This window comes from Ovis canadensis, chromosome 12, assembly GCF_042477335.2.
Source record: "Ovis canadensis isolate MfBH-ARS-UI-01 breed Bighorn chromosome 12, ARS-UI_OviCan_v2, whole genome shotgun sequence".
Taxonomy (NCBI): Eukaryota; Metazoa; Chordata; class Mammalia; order Artiodactyla; family Bovidae; genus Ovis; species Ovis canadensis.
This window is the reverse complement of record NC_091256.1, coordinates 91,579,939-91,606,751: the sequence shown is the minus strand read 5'-3', so window position 1 is coordinate 91,606,751 and position 26,813 is coordinate 91,579,939. Positions and strand designations below refer to the sequence as shown.

The following is a 26,813-nucleotide window of genomic DNA, read 5'->3' as shown; positions in this document are numbered from 1 at the left end:
CAGCGGGCCGCCCTCAGCACTCTACCCCCCCCCCACCAGCAGACCAGACGGCCCAGTCGCTGGTGCTCCCCAAGGGAAGAAGGCCCCTCCCAGCCTCAGACCCAAACCCCCGAGGCCCAGCAGTGTTCGTGGGGCAGGCAGAACAGACTGCCCGCAGGGTCTGCCCCCACGTTTTTGCCTCCAGCTCTGCCCCCCTGCTTGGCCTGACTACCTGAACGTGGTTGAAGCTCCGGGCCCCCTACAGAGGCTGCACCCCCCCCCACCCCCACCCCCAAGCCCCCGACAGCTGCACCAGGAGCTGGGGGAAGGGCGCTGAGAGTCAGACTGGGAAGATGGGCTGCTTTCCGAACAGCGTCTGCGGTGTGTAACTGAGCTCTCCTATGGCCCCCACCTTGGACCTGGCAATCCCCTTTCCAGAAGTGCAGCCGGAAGCCGTTGTCCGAGGCCCCAGCCGAGCTGGCCTGGGTGTTCGTCACAGTCTTACCCAAAATGATAGGAAACCGGAAACCTCCAGATGGTTACTGACAGTGGGGAGATGAGCTAGCTTTGTCTAATGCAGTCACAGAAGCTTATCAGTGATTCACAACAATGTTTCTGAAAACGTCTGAAGGTTTTTAAAAGGAAAGTAACAATGCTTACTACATAGTAAGTGAAAAGATGTAAAAGGTACGTATAGTATCATCACAATTTTACGATGTCTCTGGGTATAAGCATGAATCGTAAGAAGCCTGGAAGAAATCAAGACCTAAGAAGGCCAGTGTCAGCTAGTAAGGCGTATAGAGGCGTAAAGGGCAGGGGAGGCTGGCCTGCTGCAGGCCGCGGGTTATAAAGAGTGGATAGGACTGAGCGACCGAACGGCAAGGGGACAGACGTTTTCTTCTTTGTATTTTTGTGGGTTTTTCCAAGTCTTTTCTGTTGAGCATGTTACTTTCGTTGTAAGAACTAACCTTTTAAAAGCACTCCCCTCGGGCTACCATGAAGGGTTCTTCCCTCTGCTTTGGACTGAGTGCTTATGTCCCCAAGTTCTTATGTTGAAATCCTGGCCTCAAGTGATGGTGGGAAGAGCTGGAGTCCTTGGTACGTGGTTGGGTCATGAATGGGATCAGTGTCCCTGGAAAGAGACCCCCGAGAGCCCTCTCACCCCACCCTCCACACGTAGTGAGAAGACGCCGTCCATGAACTGGGAACGGGCCCCCACAGATGCCGAATCTGCTGGCTCCTTGACCTTGAACGTCCAGCCTCCAGAACGTGAGGAATAAAGTTCGGTGCTTTGAGCCCCACCCACCCCACCACCCCACCTCCGTCTATGAAATGCCATGAGAACAGCCAGACTGCGAAGACACGCACTCTCATTCCGTTCTTATAGCAGCTCAGTGACGTCGGTCCCCACACCTCACCGCCCCCCTCGCCATTTTTCACATGAAACAACCAAAGTTTGGAGAGTTTAAGTGACTTTCTCAAAGCCACACAGTTCCTGAACAACACTCCAAAACGGTTATTAGAAGTTCAGGCTGTTGCCCGGGGTGAGTGACCTGTGACCTGTATGGCCGTGGGTTTCTGATCTGAGAGCGCGAAAGCGCATCCGTCTGCTCTCTGTCCACGCCCTCAGCTGGCCTGGGAGCCTCTGCTCTGCCGGTTGGGCAGCCCTGGTCCAGCCCCTGAGCTAGCTGTCTTGGGGGGACCCTGCCCGGAGCCCCTGTGCCAGGAGGATGGACAGTGGCAGGGGCCTGGGCCTGGGCAGGGCAGTGGCGGCTGCTCCAGGGTCTGCCCCCAGGTAGTGAGACAGGAAGGGGGGTCCCCCGCTCCCACCAACGTGGGTCTCCTGCAGGCTCACTGGCCAGCCTGCTGGGCCTGGGGGGCCCGGGGGTGCCGAGCTCCGGAACCTCACGGCTCTGGGGCCGCCCGGTGACACGGGGTGGGGGCTCCACGGGGGGCGGGGAGCCTCTCTGCAGCCCTGGCCCTTCGTCTGTGCGCGACTCCCGCACGGATGTGCTGCTGCTGCGTCATCAGCAGGAGTGACCGGAGCGCGGTCAGCGTGGCCCAGAGGGGGCCTGGACGTGCTCTGCACAGGGTGGCCGGTGCCCCCCGCCCCCACTGCGAAGGAGGACAGCGGCACGGAGCCCGACTCCCCACCCCCGACGTCACCCCACCCCCCAGGTGGCGCCGCAGAGGCCCGTGCGTGAACAGCAGTGGAGCCCAGGGACGGGCTGGTCCTGGGCTGCCACCAGCACCCCACAGCTGCCTCCACCCTCCCCTCGAGGTCTCTGCTTGGGTAGCCGGCCCAGGGCCTCGCGCCTTGGCAGGAGGCCTGACGGCACCTCGCAGGGGGTCTCCCTGGTGGGCTTGCATCCCGCCCCTCCAAAGGCCTCAGTGTCGCTGTTGTTCAGACCAGGTGCCAGCCCACACTGCGGGGGCAGGGTCTCCAGTGGTGGGCTTTCAGAGAGGCCCAGAGTCCCGCAGACCCCGCCTGCCCCAGCCCGGCGGCCCTGGACTCGCAGCCTGGAAACCGTAAGTGGGCGTGTTGGGCGATGTCGCCTGCGCCCACCGGGCTGGATGGGCAGCCCGGGCCTGGGGCTGAGAGCAGGGCGGGAGGGGAGGTGTTGGGTGATGTCGCCTGCGCCCACCGGGCTGGATGGGCAGCCCGGGCCTGGGGCTGAGAGCAGGGCGGGAGGGGAGGGTGGCTGGGGTGGGTGTGGGACTGTGCGGCTCCAGCTCCCGGGGGCCTCGGGCAGGCCTCCCCCAGGTTCCCCTCACATCTGCTGCGCGAGCCATCTGGAAGCCAGGCCCAGTGGCCAACCAGGAGGGCGTGGCACGGGAGGGAGCAGGGCTGGGGTGCCGCAGGGCTGTTGTGGGCACCTCCCAGGGCCTCGTGACTCAGGCTCCCGGCGCTATTGGCGGGGGGGCTGCCACTGCTGGGAGCCTCCCCAGGGGGTCTTGGCGAGGGGCTCTGAGTGCTGAGTGGGGCTGTCCGTGGGCCCTCACTGGGTCAGCACCCCTGCCCCCCAGATTCATGGGGCAGTTTTAAGTCATGGATTTTCACTGGCACGAAGTCATTTATTTTGGCCGATTGGTTGGAAAAGAGCCAAGGGTCCTGGCAGTAGAGCCGTCTATAGGGATCGGGTCAGTGGGATGCGCCACCCCCAACACACAGGCATCCTCAAGCTGCGGCTCGGGGCGCCTGTGCGCGGGGGCCTCTCTCAGAGGCCAGGGAAACAGCCCCCCAGTGGGGACCATATGTCCTCTGAGTGGGGCACGGCCTTCTCCACTGGGGCCAGACTCAGTTGACTGTCCTGTCTGGTTTGCTGGAGCCCAAAGCCAGGTATGGAGGCCAAGGGGGGTGGGGTGGCCCGAGATCCTGTCCCGCAGCCTGCTGCCTGCCCACAGCTCGGGCCTCCGGTCACCTCTGTCCTGACAGGCGGACGGAGTTTAGAGGCTAGCCAGGAAAGGGAACTGTTTAGTAAACCGTTATCACAGGCCTGTCCTCAGCCCTGGGAAGCCCCTGCCCAGTCTCAGGTCCCTCAAGGAGGAGCACGTGGGGTGTGAGTGGGGGCGCCAGGCCTTGCTGTCCCCCCGCTGTCTTGGCACAAGACAAGTGATGCTGGGCCTGCCTGTGCGGGACTGAGCCTCAGACGCTGAGGTCTGAGCTGTGGCTGCAGTGCTCAGCGGTCCGGGGCCCTGCTCAGGGGTGGTCAGCCCATTGCCTCTGCTGGTCACGGTGCGGCTCAACCCTGTGCCCGAGGCCAAGTTCAGCAGCTCAGGCCACGTCTGGGATCATCCCCAGGGCACATTTCTGCGTCTGGGGCCGTTCCCGTGGCCATGTGCCAGGGCCTGCCCTCATACCACGACCAGAAGTCGCAATTTTCCAGGAGATAGAAAACCTGATAGCAGCCGATGTTGACTGATTTAATTTGCGCCTCTTCGATTCTCAGTGAAGCCCTTTGTTTTTGCTGCGTTCTGGCTAACCATATCACTTTGTGAACTTGTTCGATGCTGTGGCCACTGCTTCTAGGGGGTGTTTGCTCTTGGTCCACTTGGTAGAGCCCCCTGGAGTGGCGGTGTGGACTCCTGGTCCCTCACCGCTGTGGCAGGTGTGCTTGCGGCTTACTGGTGGCCTGAACCTGGGGAAGCACTTTCCTGACCCCCAGGGACTTTAGTTCTGCGCGCGCCGACCTCTTGGCGTCTTCCTTCATGGTCCCTGCCTTCAACGCGACGCTGTCAAGTCTTCTCCCGCGGCAGGGTTATGGGAGCGCCCATGCCTGTGTTCTGCTGATTGTCATGTGGTTCATTTTCTGCACCGAGCCTTTCCTCAAGCTGACTGTGTGTCTTTGTAGCCGACTTCAAATTTCCTCTGAAATGAAAGTGATTAATTGATCTATTCATTCATTCATTAGCGTGCTCGGGAGGATATGGGAGAGAGGGGGTGACTCACAGATCGGGGTCCAGGAGAGGACAGGTGCTGGTGGCAGGGGCTGCCTGGAGGGCTCTGCCTTTATCTCAGGGTGGGACCCTCTTCTCTGAGGCCAGAGGAGGGGGCGGAGGGGCAGGAGGTGGGTAGGGAAGGGGCTAGAGAGGAAGGCTGTGGGCTGGGTGCCCATGTCTCCAGGGACACGTGGTGGGCACAGCAGGAAGGAGCCTGGAGAAGTGCAGTGATGCCGGGCAGGTGCAAGCCGGGCGGCAGGAGCCTGGCCAGGACAGGTGCAGGCGGGCTGTGACCGCGGGGAGCTGCCTGCCAGCGGGCCAGTGAGGTCTAGAGCTAACGCCCCACAGCCGTGTCCAAGGGAAGGTGGGTGTCAGGCAGAGAGGCCACAGCAGGAGCCAGCCGGGGGCAGGGAGCTGGTTCCCGGGGCAGAGCATTCTGGATTTGGTGCGAGAAGAAACTGAACGGGGGGAGGGGGGGCGGGGGGGGCTGCCCCATCTGTGCACAGACGCCAGGACGAGCGTCAACTGCCCGGTCCCACCGTACATCTCAGTGCACGGCACCTTCTCCTGAGACTGAGCGCGGGGCGGGGGGGGTGCCCCATCTGTGCACAGGCGCCGGGACGAGCGTGAACCACCTGGTCCCACAGTACATCTCAGTGCCCGGCACCTTCTCCTGAGTTTGCAAGAGGCAGAGGGTCCTCCCTGAGCCGGGTGGGTAGCCAGGACGCGACCGAAGGGTGCCGGTACCCCCAGGACAGGGCCTCACAGTCTCCCGTCCTCTCTCCACAGCTCAGTAGCCCTGCCTCAGGCCCACCGGCCATGGACGGGACAGCCAGCCTGAGCGCCGTGGGCCGCCCCCAGCACGCCTCTGCCATCCCCGTGCCCCGCACTGCCTCGCAGAGCAGGACCCAGACCCCGGCGGCATCACCCCAGCTGCGGCCGCGCCAGGCCAGCCTGGCCCTGAGCCCCCCGCGGGCAGTCTCCCCGAGACTGGGCAAGGCCGGTGGCCCTTCCAGGGGCTCGTCCCCTAAGGCCCCCTGGGGGAAAGGCTCCCCCAAGGCCACAGGGGCGCCGAGGGAGCTGTCTGAGGGGGCGGGGGCTCCCGCCATCTCCCCCTGGAGCAGCCCCCGTGCGGCCCCCAAGGAGGCCCTGGCCAGCCGGGCTGGGTCGAGAAGAGCTGGAGAGACACGGGGCACCCCGGGGCAGAAGAGGGGGGCCCAGGAGGGGACCGTGACCCGCCAAGCCCGCGGCAGGAGCCCCTCCCGTGCCAGCTCCCGTGGAGACACTCAGATACTGGGGACTCCTGAAGCTCGAAAGCCCTCCAACCACTCAGGGAAAGATCAGGGAGACGCTCCCGGCACAAGTCCCGGGGTGCCCAGGCCTCTGGAGCCTGAACCGCGGATGGCGTCGGGGCCTCCCTCCCTGTCAGGCAGCCCTGTGCGGAGCCCACGCCCGGCCCCAGGCGCCGTCAGCTTCGGCTCGGCTCACCCGCACGGCCAGCCCGCCACAGCCACCGTGGCCCCTTTCCGGTACAGGTAAGCTGCAGGGGGCAGTGGGGTGACAGAGCCGGACTCGGGGGCCCACGGAGGGAGGGGCTGGTGGAGAGAACGGCAGGTGGGGGCACGTGGGGGCGCGAGACACAGGCCCGGAGGGGTGCCCCAGCATGCTCACTTCAGGGACAGGCGTCAGGGCGCTGCGCAGCTCACGCAGCCAGCTACGGCCTGACCCGACTCACCCGGGCCAGCTGCCGCTGAGCGAGGCCTTCCCTCCACGGTCGTGAAATCCGCATGGACCCCCAGGAGCCCCCATGCTGTCCGCTCTCCGCGCTTCCCAAGCTGCCCGTGTGCATCCCCGGGGGGACCAGCTTCTGCCCTTCAGTGGGGGCCGGGCCACCCTTCACCCCGGCACAGCTAGCGAGCCGCGCTGCCGGCTCTTCAGACGAGTGGAGCTCAGAGACCTGCTTCTGTCATCTGAACACAGACGTGTGCCTCGTGTCTGAAACGGCCCCTTTAAATAAGCAGCACTCTGATCACCAAGCGTGGCACAGTCTCGAGATGCTTGAATGCAAAGGAATTGCTTTCCTTGACTAAGTGGACTTCCTGGGGTTTTCTTCTGGGCTGATTCCAGGACAAGCTCCCCCAGTTTGGGTCGAGAAGCTCCCTGGATGCTGGGCCCCCGGGTGGGAGTGGCTGGGGTGGGGGAGAGCGCACATTCACGTGAAGCCAGGAGTGTGGCTTGACCCCGAAAAGCCCTGGGCGCCCCCGCTCCACGTAACAGACATGGGCCGGGAGCCCTGGGCGCCCCCGCTCCACGTAACAGACATGGGCCGGGACAGGGGCACGCCCCTCTCCTCACGCCCAGCCTTCTGCAGGGCGTTGCACTCAGTTACGGACTCCACAGCCCGAAAGGGCATCGCTGCAGGGACAGCGCACCGAGAGGAAGCCTGCCGGGGCGGTGAGGGGCCCAGGGCAGCCCTGAAGGGTGTGCCGGCGAGGACGCAGTCTGCCCTGGGGGAGGGCGGCCGCAGGAGCGAGGGCTGCTCTGAGGGGTGTGCGGGGCTGCCGTGTGTGTGCCGAGTGAGGTGCACTCAGCGCAGCTCCACAGTGCTAAGTCCACATCAGTGTCTACAGGCTAGCAAGAACCTTCCCGTGACCAAAGAGGCTCAGATTACACCCCCCCCACACCGGCTGCGGGGACCCCGCCCCTGGGGGCACCCCGGCGCAGCCCACATGCCCCCCGCCCCCATGAGCTTCTGGACTCACTCCCAAGGCGGTCAGGGCCTGTCCTGGGACCGGTCCTCTCCCCGCCCGTGAGCCGCTTCCCTGCGACTCTGGGGCCTGTGTCTCCTCCTAGACTGCCTTTGCACCGATCCATCTTTGGGGAAATGTGTCTCTGACTCCACGGTTCCAGATTTTACATTATCTACCCTTCAGGCCTCCTGGCAGATGTAGAATCTGACATTTTCCAAAGAGGCCAGCTCTTTTTCCTCTGAACATCTCCGTCAGAACTAAACAGACATTTTCCTCCGCTCAGGACACCGTTGTGTTTTAGACAGAAAAGCGGCCTGACGCCTCAGCAGGGATCTTCACGTCGTACCTCTCAGACCGACGGTTTCAGGCCCACGTAAGGGTTACAGGAGGGTCATGGTTCAAAAGGCAGCCTGGGACCGAGGACGCCCCACGGGCTATGCGGAACCGCAGGCCCCTCCCGAGCAGTGCTGGCCACGCTGTGAGGACATGTCTGTGCCCAGGGGTCAGAGACACAGTTTCTATGGAGACCTCCCTGCGCTCCACAGCCGGCCTCTGCACAGCTCCAGCCTGCCGGGTCTCAGCGGGCTCAGCTTCCCCGACCCCAGGCCCCTCCTGCTCCTCCAGGGAACGAAGCGGCGGTGTTTTCCCCTGCCTCCTTGGGAGATGTCCGTTCCCCACGGCCCAGACAGCCACCCCAGACACGCAGAGCAGACACGGCAGAGACGCCTCGGTCTGCTCTGCACGCTCTGGTCCTGCCCGTCTGCTTCCCTCGTCTCTGCCCTCACCCTTCTCTGCTCCACAAAGAGCCCAGGCCCGGGGCTGAGGGTCAGGGTGAGGGTTTAGGAGGGTGCGATAGTGTCTCAAGGGTCAGGTGTGGGTTTTCTTTTCTCTGGTTCCACTTCCAACCAATGTCCTGCACAGATGGTGCCATCCACTCCAGCTGGGATCACTGGGGGATGCAGGGCCTGGCTGTGTGGGATGGAGGAGCTGAAAGGGTGCCGCTCCTGAGGTCAGAACCCTGAGGCTGCCGCCCACTGCCTGGGGTGGGAGCCCTGCCCCGTGCGCCCCCCTCTCCCCTTTGCTCACAAGAACAGTGGCAGCCAGTTACTCCTATTCACTGCCCTGGCCCTGCCCGCTCCGTCGGAGTGCCCAGCTGTGTGGTGTGTCGGGGGTGTGTGCACGTGTGTGTGTGTGTGTGGTGTGTGTGTGGGTGTGTGTGTGTGTGGTGTATGTGTGGGGTGTATGTGTGTGTGTGGTATATGTGTGGGGTGTGTGTGGGGGGGGTATGTATGTGTGTGATGTGTGCGGTGTGTGTGTGGTGTGTGTGCGGTGTATGTGTGGGGTGTATGTGTGGGGTATATGTGTGTGATGTGTGTGGTATGTGTGTGGTGTGTGTGTGGGGTATATGTATGTGTGGGGGGGGGCTGTGGTGTATGTGATGTGTGGTGTGTGTGTGTGGTGTATGTGTGGTGTGTGTGAGTGATGTTTGTTGTGTGTGTTGAGTGTATGTGTGTGGGGTGTGTGTGTGTGTGGTGTTTGTGATGTGTGGTGTGTGGTGTGTGGTGTGTGTGTGGTGTGTGATGTCTGTGTGGTATGTGTGGTGTGTGCGGTGTGTGTGTGTGTGTGTGTGTGGTGTATGTGATGGGTGGTTGTGTGTGTGTGTGGTGTGTGTGTGTGGTGTATATGTGGGGTGTATGTGTGTGTGTGGTGTGTGCGTGGGGGGTATATGTATGTGTGGGGGGGGTGTGTGGTGTGGGGGGTGTGGGGTGTGTGTGTGTGGGATGTGTGTCTGGGGGGTGTGGTGTATGTGATGTGTGGTGTGTGATGTTTGTTGTGTGTGTTGAGTGTATGTGTGTGGGGTGTGTGTGTGGTGTTTGTGATGTGTGGTCTGTGGTATGTGATGTGTGGTGTGTGTGGGATGTGTGTGATGTGTGTGTGTGTGTGATGTGTGTGATGTCTGTGCAGTGTGTGTGATGCGTGTGGTGTGTGTGTAGGGGGGAGTGTATGTGTGTGTGTGGTGTGTGTGATGTGTGTGGTGTGTGTGTGTAGTGTGTGTGATGTGTGGTGTGTGTATATGTGTGCTGTGTGTGTGTATGTGTGGTGTATGTGATGTGTGGGGTGTCTGTAGTGTGTGTGGGGGGGGTGTATGTGATGTGTGGGGTGTGTGGGGTGTGTGTGTATGGTGTATGTGATGTGTGGCTGTGTGTGTGTGTGATGTGTGGTGTCTGTGATGTATTGTGTGTGTGTGGTGTGTGTGTGGTGTGTATGTGTGTGTGGTGTGTGTGTGTGTGTGGTGTATGTGATATGTGGGGTGTGTATAGTGTGTGTGTGTGTGGTGTATGTGATGTGTGTGTGATGTGTGGTGGGTGTGATGTATGGTGTGTGTGTGTGTGGTGTGTGTGTGGTGTATGTGATGTGTGTGTGTGGTGTGTGTGTTGTGTGTGTGGTGTATGTGATATGTTGTGTGTATGTGGTGTGTATGTATGTGTGTGTGTGGTATGTGTGATGTGTGTGTGTGTGGTGTGTGTGATGTGTGGTGTGTGTGTGTGATGTGTGTGTGTGTGATGTGTGTGTGTGTGATGTGTGTGTGTGTGTGATGTGTGGTGTATGTGATGTGTGTGTGATGTGTGGTGTGTGTGATATATGGTGTGTGTGTGTGTGGTGTGTGGTGTGTATGTATGTGTGTGTGTGGTATGTGTGATGTGTGGTGTGTGTGTATATGTATGTGTGTGTGTGGTGTATGTGATGTGTGTGTGATGTGTGGTGTATGTGATGTGTGGTGTGTGTGATGTGTGGTGTGTGTGTGTATATGTATGTGTGTGTGTGGTGTGTGGTGTGTATGTGTGTGTGTGTGGTGTGTGTGATGTGTGGTGTGTGTGTGTGATGTGTGGTGTGTGTGATGTGTGTGTGTGGTGTGTGTGTATATATGTATGTGTGTGTGTGGTGTGTGTATATGCATGTGTGTGTGTGGTGTATGTGATGTGTGTGTGATGTGTGGTGTGTGTGGTGTGTGTGTGTGTGATGTGTGGTGTGTGGTGTGTATGTGTGTGTGTATGTGTGTGTGTGGTGTGTGTGTGTGGTGTGTGTGTATGTATATGTATGTGTGTGTGTGGTGTGTGTGTGGTGTGTGTGATGTGTGTGTATGTGTGTGGTGTTACTCAGCCCTCACCTAGTAACGTCCCGCTGCCTTCTCACCAGTACGCTGTGCTGCCTCCGAGAAAGGCCAGGTTTAAGCTCGTTGTTCCGTAGGCGTCTCACGGCCGGCAGCACGCGCCCGCTGCCCGCAGCAAGCTGGGCCCCCCGCTTCCTCTGAGCCCGCCCTGTCCCCAGCATGGGGCCTGCAGACCCAGACGCACGAGGGCCGGGCGGCCTGCAGGAGTTTGCCGATCAACAAAGGCCCCCACAGCCCTGGACTCTCAGGCGGGTCTGAGCCTGGAGGGCATCTCCTCGGCCCCGGACCCAGTGAGGCAGGGAGAGAGGAGGTCCCTCTGGCCTCTGACCCACTCCGGCCACCCCAGAGCTGGGAAAGGTCAAGCCTGGAGGGGGAGGCAGCCTCCGCCCCACGACCCAGGCCAGCCATCGATTTCTCCTCCTGCTCACACGCCCCGCCAGCCCCTCAAGCTGCCAAAGGGCCCGTTTAGCTGGAGACATCGCCGGGGAGGCGGGCGGCTGGGAGAGCCCGGGTAATTGCCTATAATAAAAGCTCCCGGAGCCTTTGTTCCTGGGAGGACTGTACCCGGGGGTTGTGCTCCGAGGCCTGTGTGCACTCGGGAGCTGGTGCTTGGAGACCCGCCCTTCCTCCCTGCCTCCAGGATGGGCCCAGGAGGACCTGCCCTCAGGGGTCACAGAGACCCAAGTAGGCCCTCCCCACCGCCGGCTCCATCCTCCTCACCCCTGAGCTCGCGGGAGGGGTCAGCGGCCTCCACTTCAGAGCGTGGCCCTCCCGCGGGTGCACAGGGCAGCCTGGGGGCAGGGACCTGGCAGGACACAGGCCCCCAGGCCAGGGTTACTCAGAGTCCCTCTGCCCCAGGGTGATTCACGTCCAGGGACTCCGGGACCCTGAAGGGTGACTGGCGTCAGGCGGGCCCCTGCCCTCAGGTGCTCCTGGCCTAACTCTGCCAAAAAGGCCTGCTGCCCACCCCGGGGGCGTATACGCCCATCGGGGGTCCCAGCCCTGGGCGGGGCACAGCAAAAGGGAAGGCCCAAGCTCCGAGGGGAGACGCTGGAGGCCAGCGTGAGTGACCGTGAGTGACCCCGTTCTCTGTCCTGCAGGGTCCAGGCCGACCCGGAGCCGGGCCCCCTCCGCCAGGGCAGCTGGGCCTCTGACGGCTACTCCAGCCCCCGCGGGGGCCCTGAGGAGGAGCTCTCCAGCCGGGGTAAGTGCTTTGGGGCGGGGCTCCCTGGGGGCGGGGCTCCCTCCAGGGGCGGAGCTTCCCTGGGGCGGGGCTCCCTCGGGGGTGGGGCTCCCTCGGGGGGCGGAGCTTCCCCTGGGGCGGGGCTCCCCCTGGGGGCGAGGGGTCAGAGCGCAGCGGGGACTAGAGGAGCCCAGCTCCCTGGCCCCAGAGGCCTGCGGGCGTTAGGACGCGGTAACCAGGACGCCGTGCGGGCTGTCTCTACATCAGAGCTGCCAGTGTGATGGCTTCCTCACGCTTGTGCCACACAGCCAGGGCGTGGCATCGCCAGCCCAGGAGTGGGGAGAGATCTCGCTAGCTACATCTGGGAGCCCCAAGCTGCTCGGCCAGCAGGCCCCTCACCAGCTCGAGCTGCCGTGTCTGGTGGAGGGCAGGCGAGGTTCTCCACGGTGAGAGGTGCAGGGCAGCTTCCGAGGAGGGCTTCACAAAGACGCCCCTTCACAAAGGAAGAGAGCCCGCCACCTCCTGCAAGCCTCCTGGGCAGCGGGCAAGGCTCTCTGCCTTGTGGTCAGTGTCCACCTCGGCCAAGGACACCCCAGGCTCTTTGATGGATGGGATAGGGAGAGATCTGGGGCCTGCTTATGCTTTGGGGGGGGGGCTGTACTCTGAGCCTGAAGAAAGGGAGATGAGAGGAAGGGAAGGGGGTTCGGAGAGCCGCACGCACTCACCACTGTTGTCGTTCAACCAACAAACCACCAGAGCCGCTCTGTGCAGCAGGGAGAGGCTTTCCATGACGACCTGCCCCCAAGCAGGGTGCTGGGCGCCGCCTTTGTTTGTCCTGAATGGGTCCACCACCAGCTGCTCCTTCCACGTCTGCCCCCGGCAGTGTGGGGGTGTCCATGCCAGTGCCCCGGCCCTCCACACGCCCACCGGCTGTGCCAGGGAGACCCAGCGCTGGTCCCATCTGCTGACACGCCCCTTGGTTGCTGTCATGTGGACATTGCCTGAGTCTCCATTGGATCTTGATTTGGGAAGCCAGGGCCGGGGTCCCCAGCGCCTGCATATGAGGCCACGTGGGAGAGGACAGGAGGGTCACCCCAAGATCGGCACAGGTGATTGCTTCCACTTCGTGCGTGTGCAGGTACTGAGCGGGCAGGGAATGGCAGGTTCTGTTCTCACCCCCACACCGTGCATCCGCGTGTCACTGGGGCACGAGCCTCTGCCCCCAGCCTCTCCCTCGAGGCTGGTTTGCGTTTCTCTCTCCTGTTGAGCTGACGCTATCTTTAAGCCACACTCAGTTGTTCACACCTTGTGGGTTTAGGAGAGAAAACCCCAGATCTGGCGCTTCCTCCCAGGGCAGGAGGGGCTGGGACACTGCTTTGGGGCTCCCAGGCAGCCACATGCCACCCTCCACAGACTCTCTCGGGATCCTCAGGCCAGATCTGGGTCTCCGGGCTGCAGAGGCTTTGGGCTCAAAGACGCTGAGGGTCACAGCCCTAACAGATGGTGTGTGCACGCTAACTCACTTCTGTCGTGTCCGACTCTTTGCGAGTCCATGGACTGTACCCTGCCAGGCGCCTCTGTCCATGGCATTCTCCAGGGAAGAATACCAGAGTGGGCTGCCATTTCCTCTCCAGGGGATCTTCCCCACACAGGGACCGAACCCGCACCTCTTGGCATCTCCTGCGTTGGCAGGCAGTTTCTCCAGGACTAGCGCTACCTGGGAAGTCCTTATGGACAGTGAGGCTGCCCTAACAGATGGCAGCCTCACCGAAATGTGGCCTCATTTTCGCCAGGAAGAGAGGCTCAGGGAGGGAGGGTAACCTGCTCAAAGTGGCGTCTGTGGTTCATGAGTAGCTGAGCTGAGACCAGGACCACTGCCTCAACTCCCCAGACCCCGGGAGGAGCAAATGCTGGGGACAGCCACTGTTTATTGAGCACCTGCTGTGTGCAGGGCACAGCACCAGGTGCTGCCCACGAAGTTGTTCGTAAGCACGTGGCGCGTGCCTCACCGTGGGCCTGCTGCTCTGCTGTAGGCAGGGGGCTGAGAGGTTCTGCAAAAAGTTTGTCTGAAGATGCACAGCAAGGGCTGCCCAGGACTGGAGTCTGGGCCCCGCCTTCCCGTGTGCTGGGCTCCGCTGGGCTCTCCTCACCTCCGCCGATGGGACAGTCCCCCCACCCCCCCTCCCCAGCCCCAACCCAGCCCGAATGCCACTGGCTCTGCACCCCAAGCCTGTTTTGCTTGCATTGGGCTAACCCCCCTTCCCACACGCCTTCCCACCCTCTGGGGACTTTGAGGCCGGGCGTGTGTCCCAGCCATCTGTAAAGAGAGGATGCACGGACAATCGACGGGAAGCACAGCCCATGTTCCAGGCAGGCGGTGGGGGCTGTGATCTCGGGGGCAGGGCTTCCATGGGGCCGGAGGGATATGGAGGTGGGGACCCAGGGCCCCGCTGGGCATCGCAGCCTTGCCTTTGCTGGCTGTGCAGCCTTGGGCTGGTTCCTGGCCTCCCTGTGCCTCCGTGATGACACCCGCGCAAAGCCCTGAGAAGCCCAGCACACAGAGCTGCTCAGCGCGTGCTGACCTGCTGCTTCAGCTTGGTGGGGCAGACTAGGGGACGGGGCGTGCTCCTAAGGTACCCACCAGACTGAGGGGGGGGGGGGCGCATGCTCCTAAGGTGCCCACCTTCCAGATGGCTGGGCAGGAGGTGGAGACATCCCAAGGTGGTCCAGCCAGGATTGGAGCCCAGCCTTCAGAGGTCATACTCTAGGCCATCCCAGCCGTGACCTCGCTGCAGGGTTGCGGGGGACATTCCGGGTCCTGGGCGCCCCAGGAGGCTGGACAGCTGTGAAACGGCCAGTGAGGTGGAGCCTGGCTTGGGGAGGGTTAGGGAGGGAGAGGCTGGAGCAATGAGGTCACTAAGGAAGCCGGCGGGGAGGAGGGACGGAAAACTCGAGGGATCTGGACTCGGTTTCTTTGGGGGGAGGGAGGAACCTGGGGATTCTGGGATGGGACTTGTCTCCAGGCAGGGGGTTCAGCCCATTTCAGTGGAGGGTCAGAAGCAGCAGAGGCCAGGCAGCTCGGGCCCCCAGACCACTCCCACTCTAGAAGGCACGTCAGGGGTTCTCAGGTGTTTGCACCCATGAATACAGGGTAGGCAAGGCCTGGCTTCCCTGTTTCCTGTTCTGGCCAAGAACACGGGGCTCTGTGTTATCCACCTCCAGAGAGTTATACCCAGTGAACCAATTTTTATTCAGCACCGAGTACAGTCAGGCCCTGCTCCAGACGCTTGGGTTCATCCAGGGACGAAACAGGCCCAAACGTTGCCCTGTGGGGCTTCTGTGCCCACGGACCTGTGCAGTGTCCAGCCTGTACGACTGCACACAAGCTGCATGGAGGCCCCGTGGTGAAGCCCCAGCTCTGGAGTGTGCGGCCATCCCAGCAAGCAAGGGCAGGGCTCTGGTTTTGGGAACCCCCCTGAGACCGAGCAGCGCCCCTCTTCAGTGTGGGAGAGGATGGTGGGAGGGAAGGTTCTCCCTGCCCGCCGTGGTCTTCCTGGAGGCCGCAGCCTGGCCCCTGTGTTCCGTGCCTGCCTGTCCTGGCCTCGGCGCCTCCCAGCATGACTTTGAAATCCAACCTCTGGCCTCAGATGAACTGGCGCTGATTCCTCTGCAGGCTGTGGGTGGATCCCAAGGGTGAGGGGGCTGACTGAGTGGGGGTGGGCCAGGTCACTTGTGGTCTCTCCAGACCAGACTGCTCTGTCCAACCCTGGGACAGTTTTCAAGGGAGCAGGAGGACAGATAGGAGTCCTAGCTGGGGTGGGGGCTGTCTGGTAGATCCTCACCACCATCCGTCCTTCTGTGACTGGCAGAAAGACCTCACCTCCGGGGTTGTCCTGAAGACTCAGCTTCACAGGGCTTTGCACCTCCCGCCCCTTCCGCACCCCAGCAGAGGCAGGCCAGTCCTCTTCCCAGCTTCTGGGGAGGCTGGGTGGATAAAGAGCCCTCCCAGCCAGTGACGGGTGAGGCTTCAGCCCCTCCCTGGGCACCACGGAATGGGTCTGCAGCATCCGCCACCTACAGCTCCCCACCCACCATGGGGAGAGGACTAGGGTCCCCGCCGAGAGACTCCCCATGAGCAGGCAGCCTGCAGCCCACCCAGAAGGAGCTCTGGGAGATGCCATGGAGAGTTGAGGGGACCTGGACACAGTGACCAGGAGGGTTAAGGGCTGAGAACCACACCAGGTCATAACATTCATTCCCTGCTCATCCTTCAGGGGGCAAGAGGAATCCAAACCCCACCTTCCTGGGTCTCCGGGGTGCGGCCAGGAGCTTCAGAGTGAGCTGAAGATGACTGCGGGGTCAGGGAAGAGGGCGGGTGGGTGGGGGCAGAATGACTGAGGTCACAGTGGGAGGGACCTCCAGCCCGAGGGGCTCGGCCCCAGGGTGGAGCCGGTCCCCAGTCCAGGCAGGAGCTGCGCCCCGTGAACTTGCTGCATGCTCCCTCCCTGGGAGGCTGGGCCTCCGCGGAGCTGAGGGGGTGGGGGTACAGGACAGAAGCACCTGGGATGAGATCAGGCTCACGTGGGAGGGCCGAGTGCCTGGCCCCTCTCCTGGGGGTATTCTGGGCATCCGCAGGGCGATTTGTAAGTGCCAAGGGGTCGTACCATTCATTGAGATAGGAGCCCCACTGCACTCTTCTGTTATGTTTAACGCCTCGTTTAAAACCTAACAAAGCTTCGGTAAAGCAGAGAGGTGCCACCTGAGAGGCGTGGGAGGGAGTGTCCCTCCAGATGGGAGGAGGCGGGCTTGTTGGCTCAGCCGGAGCCTCAGAAGCCTCAGGTCGGTGGAGGCGTCTCCTTTCTGTTGGGGCTGGCTTCAATTTTTTTTGGCATCAGTGACCTCTTTCAGAGCCTGATGGACCCCACGATATGTCTTCCAGAGAGATGAGCGTGTTCACAGCACAAAACTTGGGCATCTGACGGTTGGTTTATGGACTTTCTGTATCCAGTTGCTGAGCACTGACTAACAGGTTTTGCTCTGTTGGCAGTGAGGTCATCACAGGCCTGCCAGACCACCTGGGTTTGGCCTGGTGTTTCCTTCATCTGGCTTTTGGGTTTCGTGGCCCACAGCGAGGCAATAGGGTTCCGTGTAAGAGCACCAGTTCTGCCCTAAAGCAGAAAACTGAGTAAAGCTGTCTTTGAGGCTCCTCTAAGCGTTGTGGGTCAATGGCCTTAGAATAGCCAGCCCTACGTGGACGGGTCACAGAAGACACGCCCACACATGCGGTTCACGGGTCTCCATCCTACGCGACGGCACACAGCCAGCAGACGCCGCCCACCCCATCTCCTGCCTGGAGTTCCTGCCACCAGCGCACCCCCCACCCCTGCAGCCTGCAGTTGCTATGACAACCGATGGCTGGTCCTGGTCTCAGGATGCTGTGCCTGGGCCTCATGGAGCTCCTCTGGGGCCCAGTATGCAATGGACAGCCCAGCAGGTGTGGGGGGACGGTTGCCATGGTAACGCACAAGCCGAGCCCACATGGGAGGCATCGCCTTCTTGCCCTGGTCTCTGTCAGCTGGGAGCTGGCCTCTGACTTCACCAAGTCCAGTTCCAGGCTGAGTCCTGGATCAGGTGCTTCCTCCTTCCCCTCCAGCTGGAAGCCCACCCCCACTCCCAGCTGACCTCGTCCTGACCAGCCAAAGTGCAGAGAAGGGAGACGTTGTCTTAAGGCCACGCAGCGAGTCCTGAAGGGAACCCAGAGCCCCCAGCACTTGAGAATAGGGAAGCCCCCAAGGGTCCTGGATGGTTAGGGCTGCCAGGCCCCCCCGGAATTGACCAGGACCCCAGGACAGAGGTCCTGCGGCTGAGCCATGAAGGGACCTTGGTCCTGAGCATGGAGGAGGAGACCTCCACCCCGCACCGCCCCCCCGGGGTTCTGTGGGCCAGGGCGAGTGTGACTGCCAGCCCGGATCTGGCAGACTCCAGGCGGGCGGGATGGGCGTCCAGGCCCCCAGGGGCGCCTGGACAGGGAGGAGGGGCGGGGCCCCCTTCCCGAGGCCCATACCTGCTGCGGGATCCCCCCGTCCAACCCCACCAGGACCCTGGGTTTCCTGCTGTGGGGCTCCACACTTGTTGGAACCACATGCGACTGCTCAGTCAGTCCCCAAAGCAGCAGGGCTGGCGGGCAGGCATGAGTGCCCAGCCTGTGCGCCAGTCCTGACCCCGCAGCAGCCTGCGGGGTGGTCCTGGTCGAGCGCGTTTCTCTGTCACACAGAGGCAGTGACAGCGCCGGATTCGGAGGGGCTGATGGGACACGCCCACCCCATGTCTCGGGGGTCCCTGGCAGCAGCAGCTGCCAGGCGGCAGTGAGACCCCTGGCCCGAGGCTCATGGGCACCCACGGCCCTTGCTGACTGCCACGGAGGAGAGGCGCAGTCGGCCCAGGCAGCTTCAACAGCAGAAGGGTATTTCTCATGGGTCTGGAGGCTGGGAAGTCCAAGGTCAGGGTGCTCGCCGTTTCAGTTCCTGGTGGGAGCTCTCATCCTGGGGACAACCGTCTTCATGCTGTGTCCACACACATCAGAGGAAGCAAGCACCCTGGTGCCTCTACTTATAAGGCACAAGTGACCCGCCCTTGTGACCTGATGACCTCCCAAACGCACTATCTTCATGCAGGTCACACTGGGGATCAGTTTCAGTTTGTGAATTTGGGGGGATGTCAACATACAGTCTGTAATGGAGGGCTTACAATTTAGCTGGAGGGAAAGGACCTCTCTGCCTTGGATATGACTGGGCATGGTTTGTCTATCCGCCCCCCGACTATAACAGGTAGAGAAGAAAGTTCAAGATCAGTGTGGGATGTAGTCAAAGAAGGCTTCCTAGAGGAGGCGGCCCTGAGGCTGGGCCTTGAAGGGTGAATTGGAGTTGAATTCATATACGAGAAGGCATTGGGAAGAAGAGCAGATACAGATGGGATTCAGCCTGGACCAGAGGATGGGTAGGAGAGCAGCAGAGCCAAGCTCCGAGCCTGCCTGTTGGTTGGCACTGCCCTCCACGGTGGCCGATAACCAGGGTCGGCAGGGGGGGACAGTCCTTCCCTGGGAGGCCGTCGGGTCACCGAGTCAGAGCTGCACACTTCTGCCCACCGTCGTGGGGTTCTGGCTTTATGGGGGGGTCCCGGGTGTCTGCTCAGAGGAGGAGGGGAGCCCCCAGTGTCTGGCTGTGCATGCCGGGCGCCCCCACTGAGGAGCGGAGGGCCGTGTTCTAGCCCGGGGTCAGGACACGTGGCGATCATCCGGGAGACAGAGTCACCTTCCCTCCCAGGTCAGCAGCCCTCTGGCTACGGTCCCCATCCTGGAGGTCTGCACACCCTGAGCAGCCAGCCCCTGAGGTGGGGGCCTGCACCTTCCCAGCCCAGGAGAGCCCGGCCCTCCAGGGACTCTGGGGCCTCCCTGGCCCGGCCCCCCCATCACACAACGGCAGGCTCACCCCCCCAGTGGCGTGCTGGCCCAGGAAGGGGCGTTACCAGGAGCAGGGGCACCCCACCCTCCAGCAGTCCTCCCCAAGACGCCGGGCCAGAGGCACACGGGGACCGCGGCCCCGGCTCCACCCCTGGCCTTCCGTTTCCTGGGCCCCATCTTCCAACACAGGCGGACAGCAAACCTCTCTTCTGGGCCCCCACCGGTGACCTTGAGCCCATGAGCAAACCCCCAACCCAAAAGTTCAGGGAGCCCCCAGGCCAGGGGGCTGAGCCAGGGCCCCACAGAGTCCACAGAAATGTCTCAAGCCCTGGAAAGCTGAGGTTGGGAGGAAGCGAGTGGGTCAGTCTGGGAGGGCTCCCTGCACAAGGTGTGAGCCACCTGGGGCTCCCACGCTGGATCACTGCGTCCACCGGCTGCTTTTCTCCTCTAGTAGGAAGCAGTCCACCCACCCTGGAGGGCGGGACTGCCTGGTGCAGGAGGGGACGTGAGGACGTCTTGCCCACTTGTGCCTGAGGCCCCTGAGGTATGCAGCGCAGAGACGGGGAAGGAGAAGGTCTCAGCTGTGACTCGTCTTGAGGTCACAAGGACGGGAGCTTCCCGCAGGGGCGGGGAGAGGGACTGCTGGCCCCCCGGGCCCAGGGCTGCAGGGACCGAGGGAAGGTGTGGCTGGGAGCCGTCCCGGGCCCGGCTGCCGTTCCGGCCCAGCTGCGCTGTCTCTCACCACGGGCACCAGAGGTCACCGCTATTGACAGCCGCACACATCTGCTCTGAGTCACACACCCGTTCACTCCGCTGCTCGTCATTCTCCAAGTATTCCCGAGAGCCCGCTGTGTGCAAAGGGCGGTGGTGGGTTCTGGGAAAAGCTCATGGTCGGTAGACCAGCCGAGGGTGGATCCTCGGGAATCACAGATCGGTGGATGAAGCCTGCTGATGGGATGCCAGAAAATTATCACATCGGCTGCAGAAAAGTGCTTAGGGAGTCAGGAGAGGCGTGCAGAGGAGGGCCTGTGGCCGCAGGAAGGGCTGGGGAACAGAGGGCCTAGTCGTCTCTCCCAAGGGCTTCCCGACCTTGACTCACGGCAGCCCTGAGCCCAGAGCCATGCAGGCTGCAGTCCCCTGAGTGGTCTAGGCCCCCTCGCTTTCACAGGCCCACTTCTGCTCCAGTGGCAAATCCCTATGGCTTCAGCGCGTGCCCAGAGTCGGCCAGGCACACCAGGCACACCCTGCCCTTGGGTCTTTGTACAGACTATAGCCACTGCCTGGAAGAGTCTTCCCCAGACACCCAGAGACTGAGCCCTCTCTGGAGCTTTCCTCAAACGTGCTTCCTCAGCACAGCCTCCCTGGGTCACCCAGCCACAAGCTCGCCCCTGCCCTCAGCTGCTTCGCGCTCCCCATGCGGGTCTGTCCCTTCTCCTCAGCACTTCTCAGCAGCTAAGCCTCCTGCCCGTCATGTGTTCCTCCTGTTTAACTGGACATCGCAGGAGAAAACGCTTCCATCTGCATTTCCCCGGCGCATCCCAGCGCCTGTCGGGGCGGGCTTCGGAGGTGCTGGGCGGGTGTGAGGGGCAGGGGCAGGCCGTCCATCGTATAGGAGACTCTGCTGTGCCGCCCGCCGCCCGCGCGGCCTGCAGCCTGCCCATGGGTGTGCTCTGTGCGCTCAGAAAGTCCCTGCTGAAGGGGAAAGACACAGGGCGTGGTGATGCGGTGGAGACAAGGGCAGAAGGACAAGGGCTCAGTGGCTGCAGGGCTTTCCACAGAGGCGGGGAGTTGGGAGGGGTTGAGCTCAGCACAGGGGCCGGCAGGGCCCCCTAAAAGGCAGGGCAGGCCCCCCAGGTCCCGACGGTGGGCGCAGGAGCGGAGAGGACGGCCCCTCTGCTCAGCCCTCAGCCGTCGAGCAGCAGAGCGTGCACTCACCTGCCCACTCCCCTACCTGAGTCCCCCTTCTCCCAAGGTGACCCTCAAGGTCAGTCGGGTGGAGGCATCCTGGCCCCCTTCCCAGCAGAGACCCTCTCTCAGATGGAGGGGCAGGGCATGTGGTTTCCGGTCACCGGTGGGGGACAGAGCGTCACACCATGTGCCTGTCCCTGGCCGTGGGCTCGTGTCTCTGTTCTTCAAATAGCTCTACAGTATTGGTCAGCAGATGCGGTCAGCCCACTGACCCCACCCCCACTGGAGAGGCTGCCGTGCCTTGGCCGAGAGCAGGGTGAGGATGAGTGGTCTGGGGGCCTGGAGACGGGGGGCCATCATGATTGCAAATCAGCCTCCTTCCCACGTCCCCTCTGGAGGCTGCACAGGGCCCAGTCCCCTCCACAGGCCACCACACCGTCCGCATCCACTCCCCACCCAGCTGGGCCTCTGCCTCCCACACAGCCCCTCTCCGTGGCCCCGCCCGGCTGTTCGGCCTGTTGAGTGGGGAGAGGCTGGGAGGGCCCCGGGCTGGCACTGGCGTGCGAGACAGGGCAGGAGCCTCTTTTTAGGAGCCACTCTGCACGTATTGGCTTTATCGACTGATGCTGGAATGGCTGTTGCCACGGCAGCGAGCGCTCCCGCTGCAGTGCAGGCTGGTGGGAAAGTCAGCAGCCGTGAAAGGAATGGAGAGAGCGGAGGGAGGGAGCGAATGTGAGTCCCAGGAGGATGCTTTAAAGGGACCTCCCCACGGCCGTGGCGAGCCCCTTCAGAGAGGGGCAGGGGAAGCGGGGTGGGCGGACAGACGAGGACCAGCCCGCAGACTCAGCACTGAATTGGCCCAGGAGACGATGCAGAAGTGTCTTCCATCTTGTAGACTGACAGGCGGTGCTTCACGCAGAGGGAGGGGGAGGTGGGCTCGTGTGTCCTTCCTGGAAAACACTCTCTTCTGGAAGAAGGTGAGATTTCAGGAGCCGATTATCGAGGGAAGGGTACAGATTCGGGGTCCAGGTCATATGATGCCTCTTGAGAGGAGACACGGGAAGAGAGAGAGGGGCCGGGACCAGGCGGAGACCCAGGAGCCAGTGAGCGAGTTAGGGCAGCCGAGAGGAAGGGGCTCAGGCCTGGGCAGGGGGCACCAAGACCAGGAGGGCACGGGCAGAGCCACAGCCGGAGCGGGGCCAGACCAGGCAGGGAGGAGCGGGCCCACAGAGAGGGTGCAGAGATGCTGGTCGGACCGACTGGCACGCAGGAGGGCCTCTGTCCACAGTGGCACCCAGGCTGGGACGGGCCACAGCGCCAACCCGGCAGGGGGCAGCCAGGCCGCCCCCGGCCGCCTCGGAGGAGTCGGAGTCCCTGTGTGCAAACACAGCCACCTGGGCAGCAGGGAGCAGTGTCCCCAGACTCTCGAGCTGCTGGTTTCAGGGACAGTGAGACCCCCTCATGACTGAATTCGCTGTGTGTGTGCAGGCTGGAGAAGACTTCTGAGTGAGGCGGGGGACTTGGGAGGCTGTTGTGATTTCAGGAAAAGTGGCTTGTGTCGGGGAAGGGCGGGCTTGTCACCCAGACCTTTGGTGCCGACGGTGGCACTGAGTCCCATCCTCCAGCTGGAAGGGTCTGGGCTTGAGCACATGTTTCCCGTGTGCCCGGGGGTGGGGGGGGAAAGACCTTCTGACCAGCGTCCTCCTCTGCGCAGGCCCGGAGGCCCGACTGCGCGGTGCCCTCTGATCATCTAGTGAACTCGCACCCACTGATGGGCACCCCCACCTCCAGCTCCCTGGCCCCCTGGTCTGAACCCTTCCCTACTTAGGCTGATCCTACTCCAGAAAGCTTCCGAGAGTTCCTTCACGCATCCTCCCACCTGCCACGCCCACTCACATGTATTGGGGACCGCCCAAGTATGTGCTGGAGTTTGGGGTCACAGCAGCAGGGTGACGGGGGGCCTGCCCCCGGGTTCAGAGCCCCCTCGGTCCTCCTGGGAAGAGCACTGTACACCTCTGTCCGCCTGCATGGGACACGCCGCTGGGCTGGGTGCTGTTTCCCAGGAACAGGGGCAACCTAGTCCGAGTCGCGCTCGTCATTCTGCGGGTTCTGCCGAACACTGAGCTCCCGAGGCCAGCGCTGCCACGTTTCTCTGTTTCTCCAAGGCCCAGTCAAGGGTCCACGTCTCTCAGCAAACGCCCTTCTGCTTGAGCCGTCTGTGGCCAGCACATCCACGCTGCCACAGGCCTTGGACCTGCAGGCTTTACGTGTCTGGGTCAGGCCCTGGGACCCTGCCAGCACCCAGGAGACATGCAGGGAGCAGGCCCGGAGCCCCAGACTCGGGCCTCCAAACCCACGCCACCAAGGTGCTGGGAGACAAGCTCCATCTGAGCATGGGAGCCAGCGGGGGGCGGGGTGGGGGTGGGGGGACAAACAGGAACACAAGTGCCTCTGGCACAGGCAGGCTGAGCCTTGAGCTGAGCAAGCAAGCGAGAGAGGGCCAGGAGGGCGACAGCAGGAGCCTCAGGGTCTGGGGGTGCCTGGGGCTGCAGAGATGGAAGGTGGGGATGGGGTGCCTCCCAGGGCCCCCTCTTTCTCCCGTCCCTCTCTCTCCCGCCTGAGGACTGTTTGCTCAGGCCACTTAGTCCTGACCAGGGAGGCCAGGGAGGGTGGGCAGTGCCACGTCTCCTGAGGGCCAGGACGGTCCCTGCACACTGCCCTCTTCCTGCAGCCAGTGGGGGCGGCTAGGAAAACATCTTTTTGTTGGCTTTGCAGCCCCCACCACTGCTCGGGCAGGTGAGAGAGAGGCCAGGGCCAACTGGTCCTGATGCCCTGGGTTTGATGGAGCTCTTCCCAGGTCCAGTCCCTTTAACTCTGAGGCCGGTACTACAGTCCCGGGGATCCAGGGCTGCAGTGACTTTGACAAGGTCACGCAGTCAGACCCGGACACCGAGATCGGCCCCCTTCTCCAGCGCCCGGAGGCCCCTCCCCAGTCCGCGAGACCGGTCTCTCCAAGCCGCCCCCGGCCCCGTCCTCCGGAGGCGTCCCCACCTCAGGAGGGCAGCCTTGAGCCTCGCAGAGGACGGGAGGTGGGGCGGGAGCGCCCCAGACGTGGGGGCGGGGAGCCGGCGCCCCGACACGGCTTCTCCGCCCCTCCCAGCGTCTCCCCCAGGCCCGCTCAGCCCACTGTCTCTCTGGGTCCCGAGACGCCCAGCCTCGGCCCCCTTTACCTGCACTCCCCCGCCACCGCCTCAGCAGACCCTCCCACCGCCCCCGCCCCCCGGGCGCGGCAGGGGACCTTCCGTGCCCCAGATCCTGCCCGCTCCGCGCCGAAAGCGAGGAGAAAACCGGGTCGAATCCCTCATCCCCACACCCCTCCGCCCCTGGATCTCGGCTGCAGACACCACCCCCTCCCGAGCCAGAAATAGACTCTCGCGCCCAGCTCCGCGCGCGCGCACAGCCCTCCCCTCCGCCGCCCTCCCCCTCCTTCCTGCGCCCCGAGTCGCAGCCCGCAGCCTCCGCTCCCGCTGGCGGGCGGCTCACGGCCCGCGGGACCCACCGGCCCGGCGGGCCAGGGGCCCGGGATCCGCGCCGGGCATTCCGAGCGCCGGCGAGCTTCTGGGCGTGTGTTCCTCTTTGATCGATTGAAAAATTTTAATTTGTCTTTCCCCCGCCCCGCCCCTTTCCCCCCGACCCCGCCCCGTCGCTCCCCGGCTTCTTCCCTTCCCCGCCGCCTGCCTCGCGCTTCTTCCCCCGCGCCTCGGCTCCCTCCCCCTTCCTCCGCGGTTTCTTCCGTCCTTTCCCTCCCCCTCCCCGCCCCTCCCCCGCCCCCCCCCCCCCGCCCCCGGTGCCTGCAGACGCCCCGATCGTCCATGCGCTCCTCGCGGGCAGAATGCTGGGCGGCAGCGTCAAGAGCGCGCAGCCCGAGGTGGAGCTGAGCGGCGGCGGCGGCGAGGGCGCGGACGAGCCTCGGGGCGCGGGACGGAAGGCGGCGGCGGACCGCAGAGCCATGCTGCCCCAGCGCGCCAAGGCGCCCGGCGGCGGCGGCGGCACGGCCAAGGCCGGCGCGGCGGAGCTCAAGGTCTTCAAGTCCGGCAGCGCGGACGGCCGAGTCCCCGGCGGGCCGCCCGCCTCCAACCTGCGCAAGCAGAAGTCGCTCACCAACCTCTCGTTCCTCACGGACTCGGAGAAGAAGACGCAGCTGTATGAGCCCGAGTGGAGCGACGACATGGCCAAGGCGCCCAAGGGCTCGGGCAAGGGCGGCCCCAAGGCCCGCGAGGCTCCGCTGATGTCCAAGACGCTGTCCAAGTCCGAGCACTCGCTCTTCCAGGCCAAGGGCGGCCCGGCGGGCGGCGCCAAGACCCCTCTGGCCCCGCTCGCGCCCAGCCTGGGGAAGCCAAGCCGGATCCCGCGCGGCCCCTACGCCGAGGTCAAACCGCTCAGCAAAGCTCCCGAGGCGGCCGTGAGCGACGACGCCAAGTCGGACGACGAGCTGCTCTCCAGCAAGGCCAAGGCGCAGAAGGGCTCCGGACCAGCGCCCACCGCCAAGGGCCAGGAGGAGCGCGCCTTCCTCAAGGTGGACCCCGAGCTCGTGGTGACCGTGCTGGGAGACCTGGAGCAGCTGCTCTTCAGCCAGGTGCTGGGTGAGTCCGCGGCCCGCCCCGCCCCTGTCGTTCCCCTTGCGCTGCCGCGGAAGGTGTGGGGGGAGCAGCCTCTCTCCGCTGCCCCTTCCCCGCTGCGGGGCTCTGCGGACCCCAGGCGGGCTGTGCCGGGACGCTGCGCCCAAATGTGCCCGACTGGCCCATCCCCGGGTGCATGTGGCCGAAGTGCGCCTCGGTAGGTATGGATGTCCCCGGGCCGGAGCCCCGGCTCGCCGCTGGCCTGTCAGAGGTGAGGTTGGACAATGAGGTGCCGGCCTTAGCGTCTCAGAGATAGGGCCCATCAGCTTCCTGCAATCTTAAAGCCTAGCGTCCTCATCTGGCAAAATCTGGGGGCTGGTGGAGACCACAGCCGCGTCGTGGTCTGTTCTGGGCTGGAGCACATCGCCGGGGGAGCGCCGGGCGGGAGCTGGGGTAGAGGCCAGATGTGGCGGGACAGAGGTGAGCGCTGTTCCGCCGCGGAGCAGCCTTGAGGCTCCGCTTCCTCTGTGCATCCCCGGCGGGAGCGCGCGTCGGATTTCCCGGGTGTGGGTGTTTTGGCCGGGAGACGCTCCTGGGGCCTGGGGGCCGGCGGGCAGCCAGCTGCGCGCATCTGGACGCGCGTTCTGTGCCTCGGCCCGGCTGTGGCCCGCACCCCAACCCCACCCCACCCCACCCCCGCTATTCAGCGCGTGGGTGAGGTCTGGGGATCGCGCGGAGACTCCCCGCTGACCGGGAGGCCTTATTCTTTCGCCTAACGGGGGCCGGCCGGGCGGGGGGAGGAACAAAGCTCGCTGGCGGAGGCGGCGCGGAGAGCTGCTCCATTGTTCTCCGACCTGAGGAGCCTGCGCGGCAAACCCGGAGCAGGCCCGAGGCTGCGCCCGCTCTCCCGGGACGCGGCGCCCTGGGGGGAGGCAGTCGCGAGGCGCGGGGCAAGGTGTGCCCCCGGGGGCCGGCATGGCCGTGCCCGGGAGCACAGCGACGAGGCCCGGGGCTGGAGGCCGCCGGCGCTCCGCGGACTCGCTGCGGTGGCGGCGGGGATGTGGTCCCCCGGGCTGAGGGACCCGGCTTCCTGGGTCCCCGCGAGCGGCCCGCTCGGCCGGGGGCTGCGGAGGGGCGTGTCCGCGCGCGCGCGGGGGCGGGGCCGGCGGGCTGCGGCCCTCGTGACGGACAGGCCGCGGCGGGGCGCGTGGGGGCGGGCGGGGGCTCGGCCGGCGGCCGGGGGAGGCCGCGCTGCAAGGACTGGTTGGCCGCGACCTTCCCGGGACCCCGAGGGCCTGCTGGG

General features: G+C 63.9%; 1 protein-coding gene across 2 annotated transcripts in view; it reads left to right on the top strand.

Annotated features, from left to right (window-relative positions):
• NAV1 (neuron navigator 1) overlaps positions 1 to 26,813 on the top strand; it is a 195,302-nt gene that overhangs the window by 47,458 nt on the left and 121,031 nt on the right. For both annotated transcript variants that reach the window (XM_069545079.1, XM_069545078.1), the window contains exons 2-4: positions 5,209 to 5,954; positions 11,442 to 11,545; positions 24,749 to 25,534. In XM_069545079.1, coding sequence (XP_069401180.1) covers positions 5,239 to 5,954; positions 11,442 to 11,545; positions 24,749 to 25,534 — 1,606 coding nt within the window. In that variant the 5' untranslated portion in view covers positions 5,209 to 5,238. The remainder of the gene's footprint in view (positions 1 to 5,208; positions 5,955 to 11,441; positions 11,546 to 24,748; positions 25,535 to 26,813) is intronic.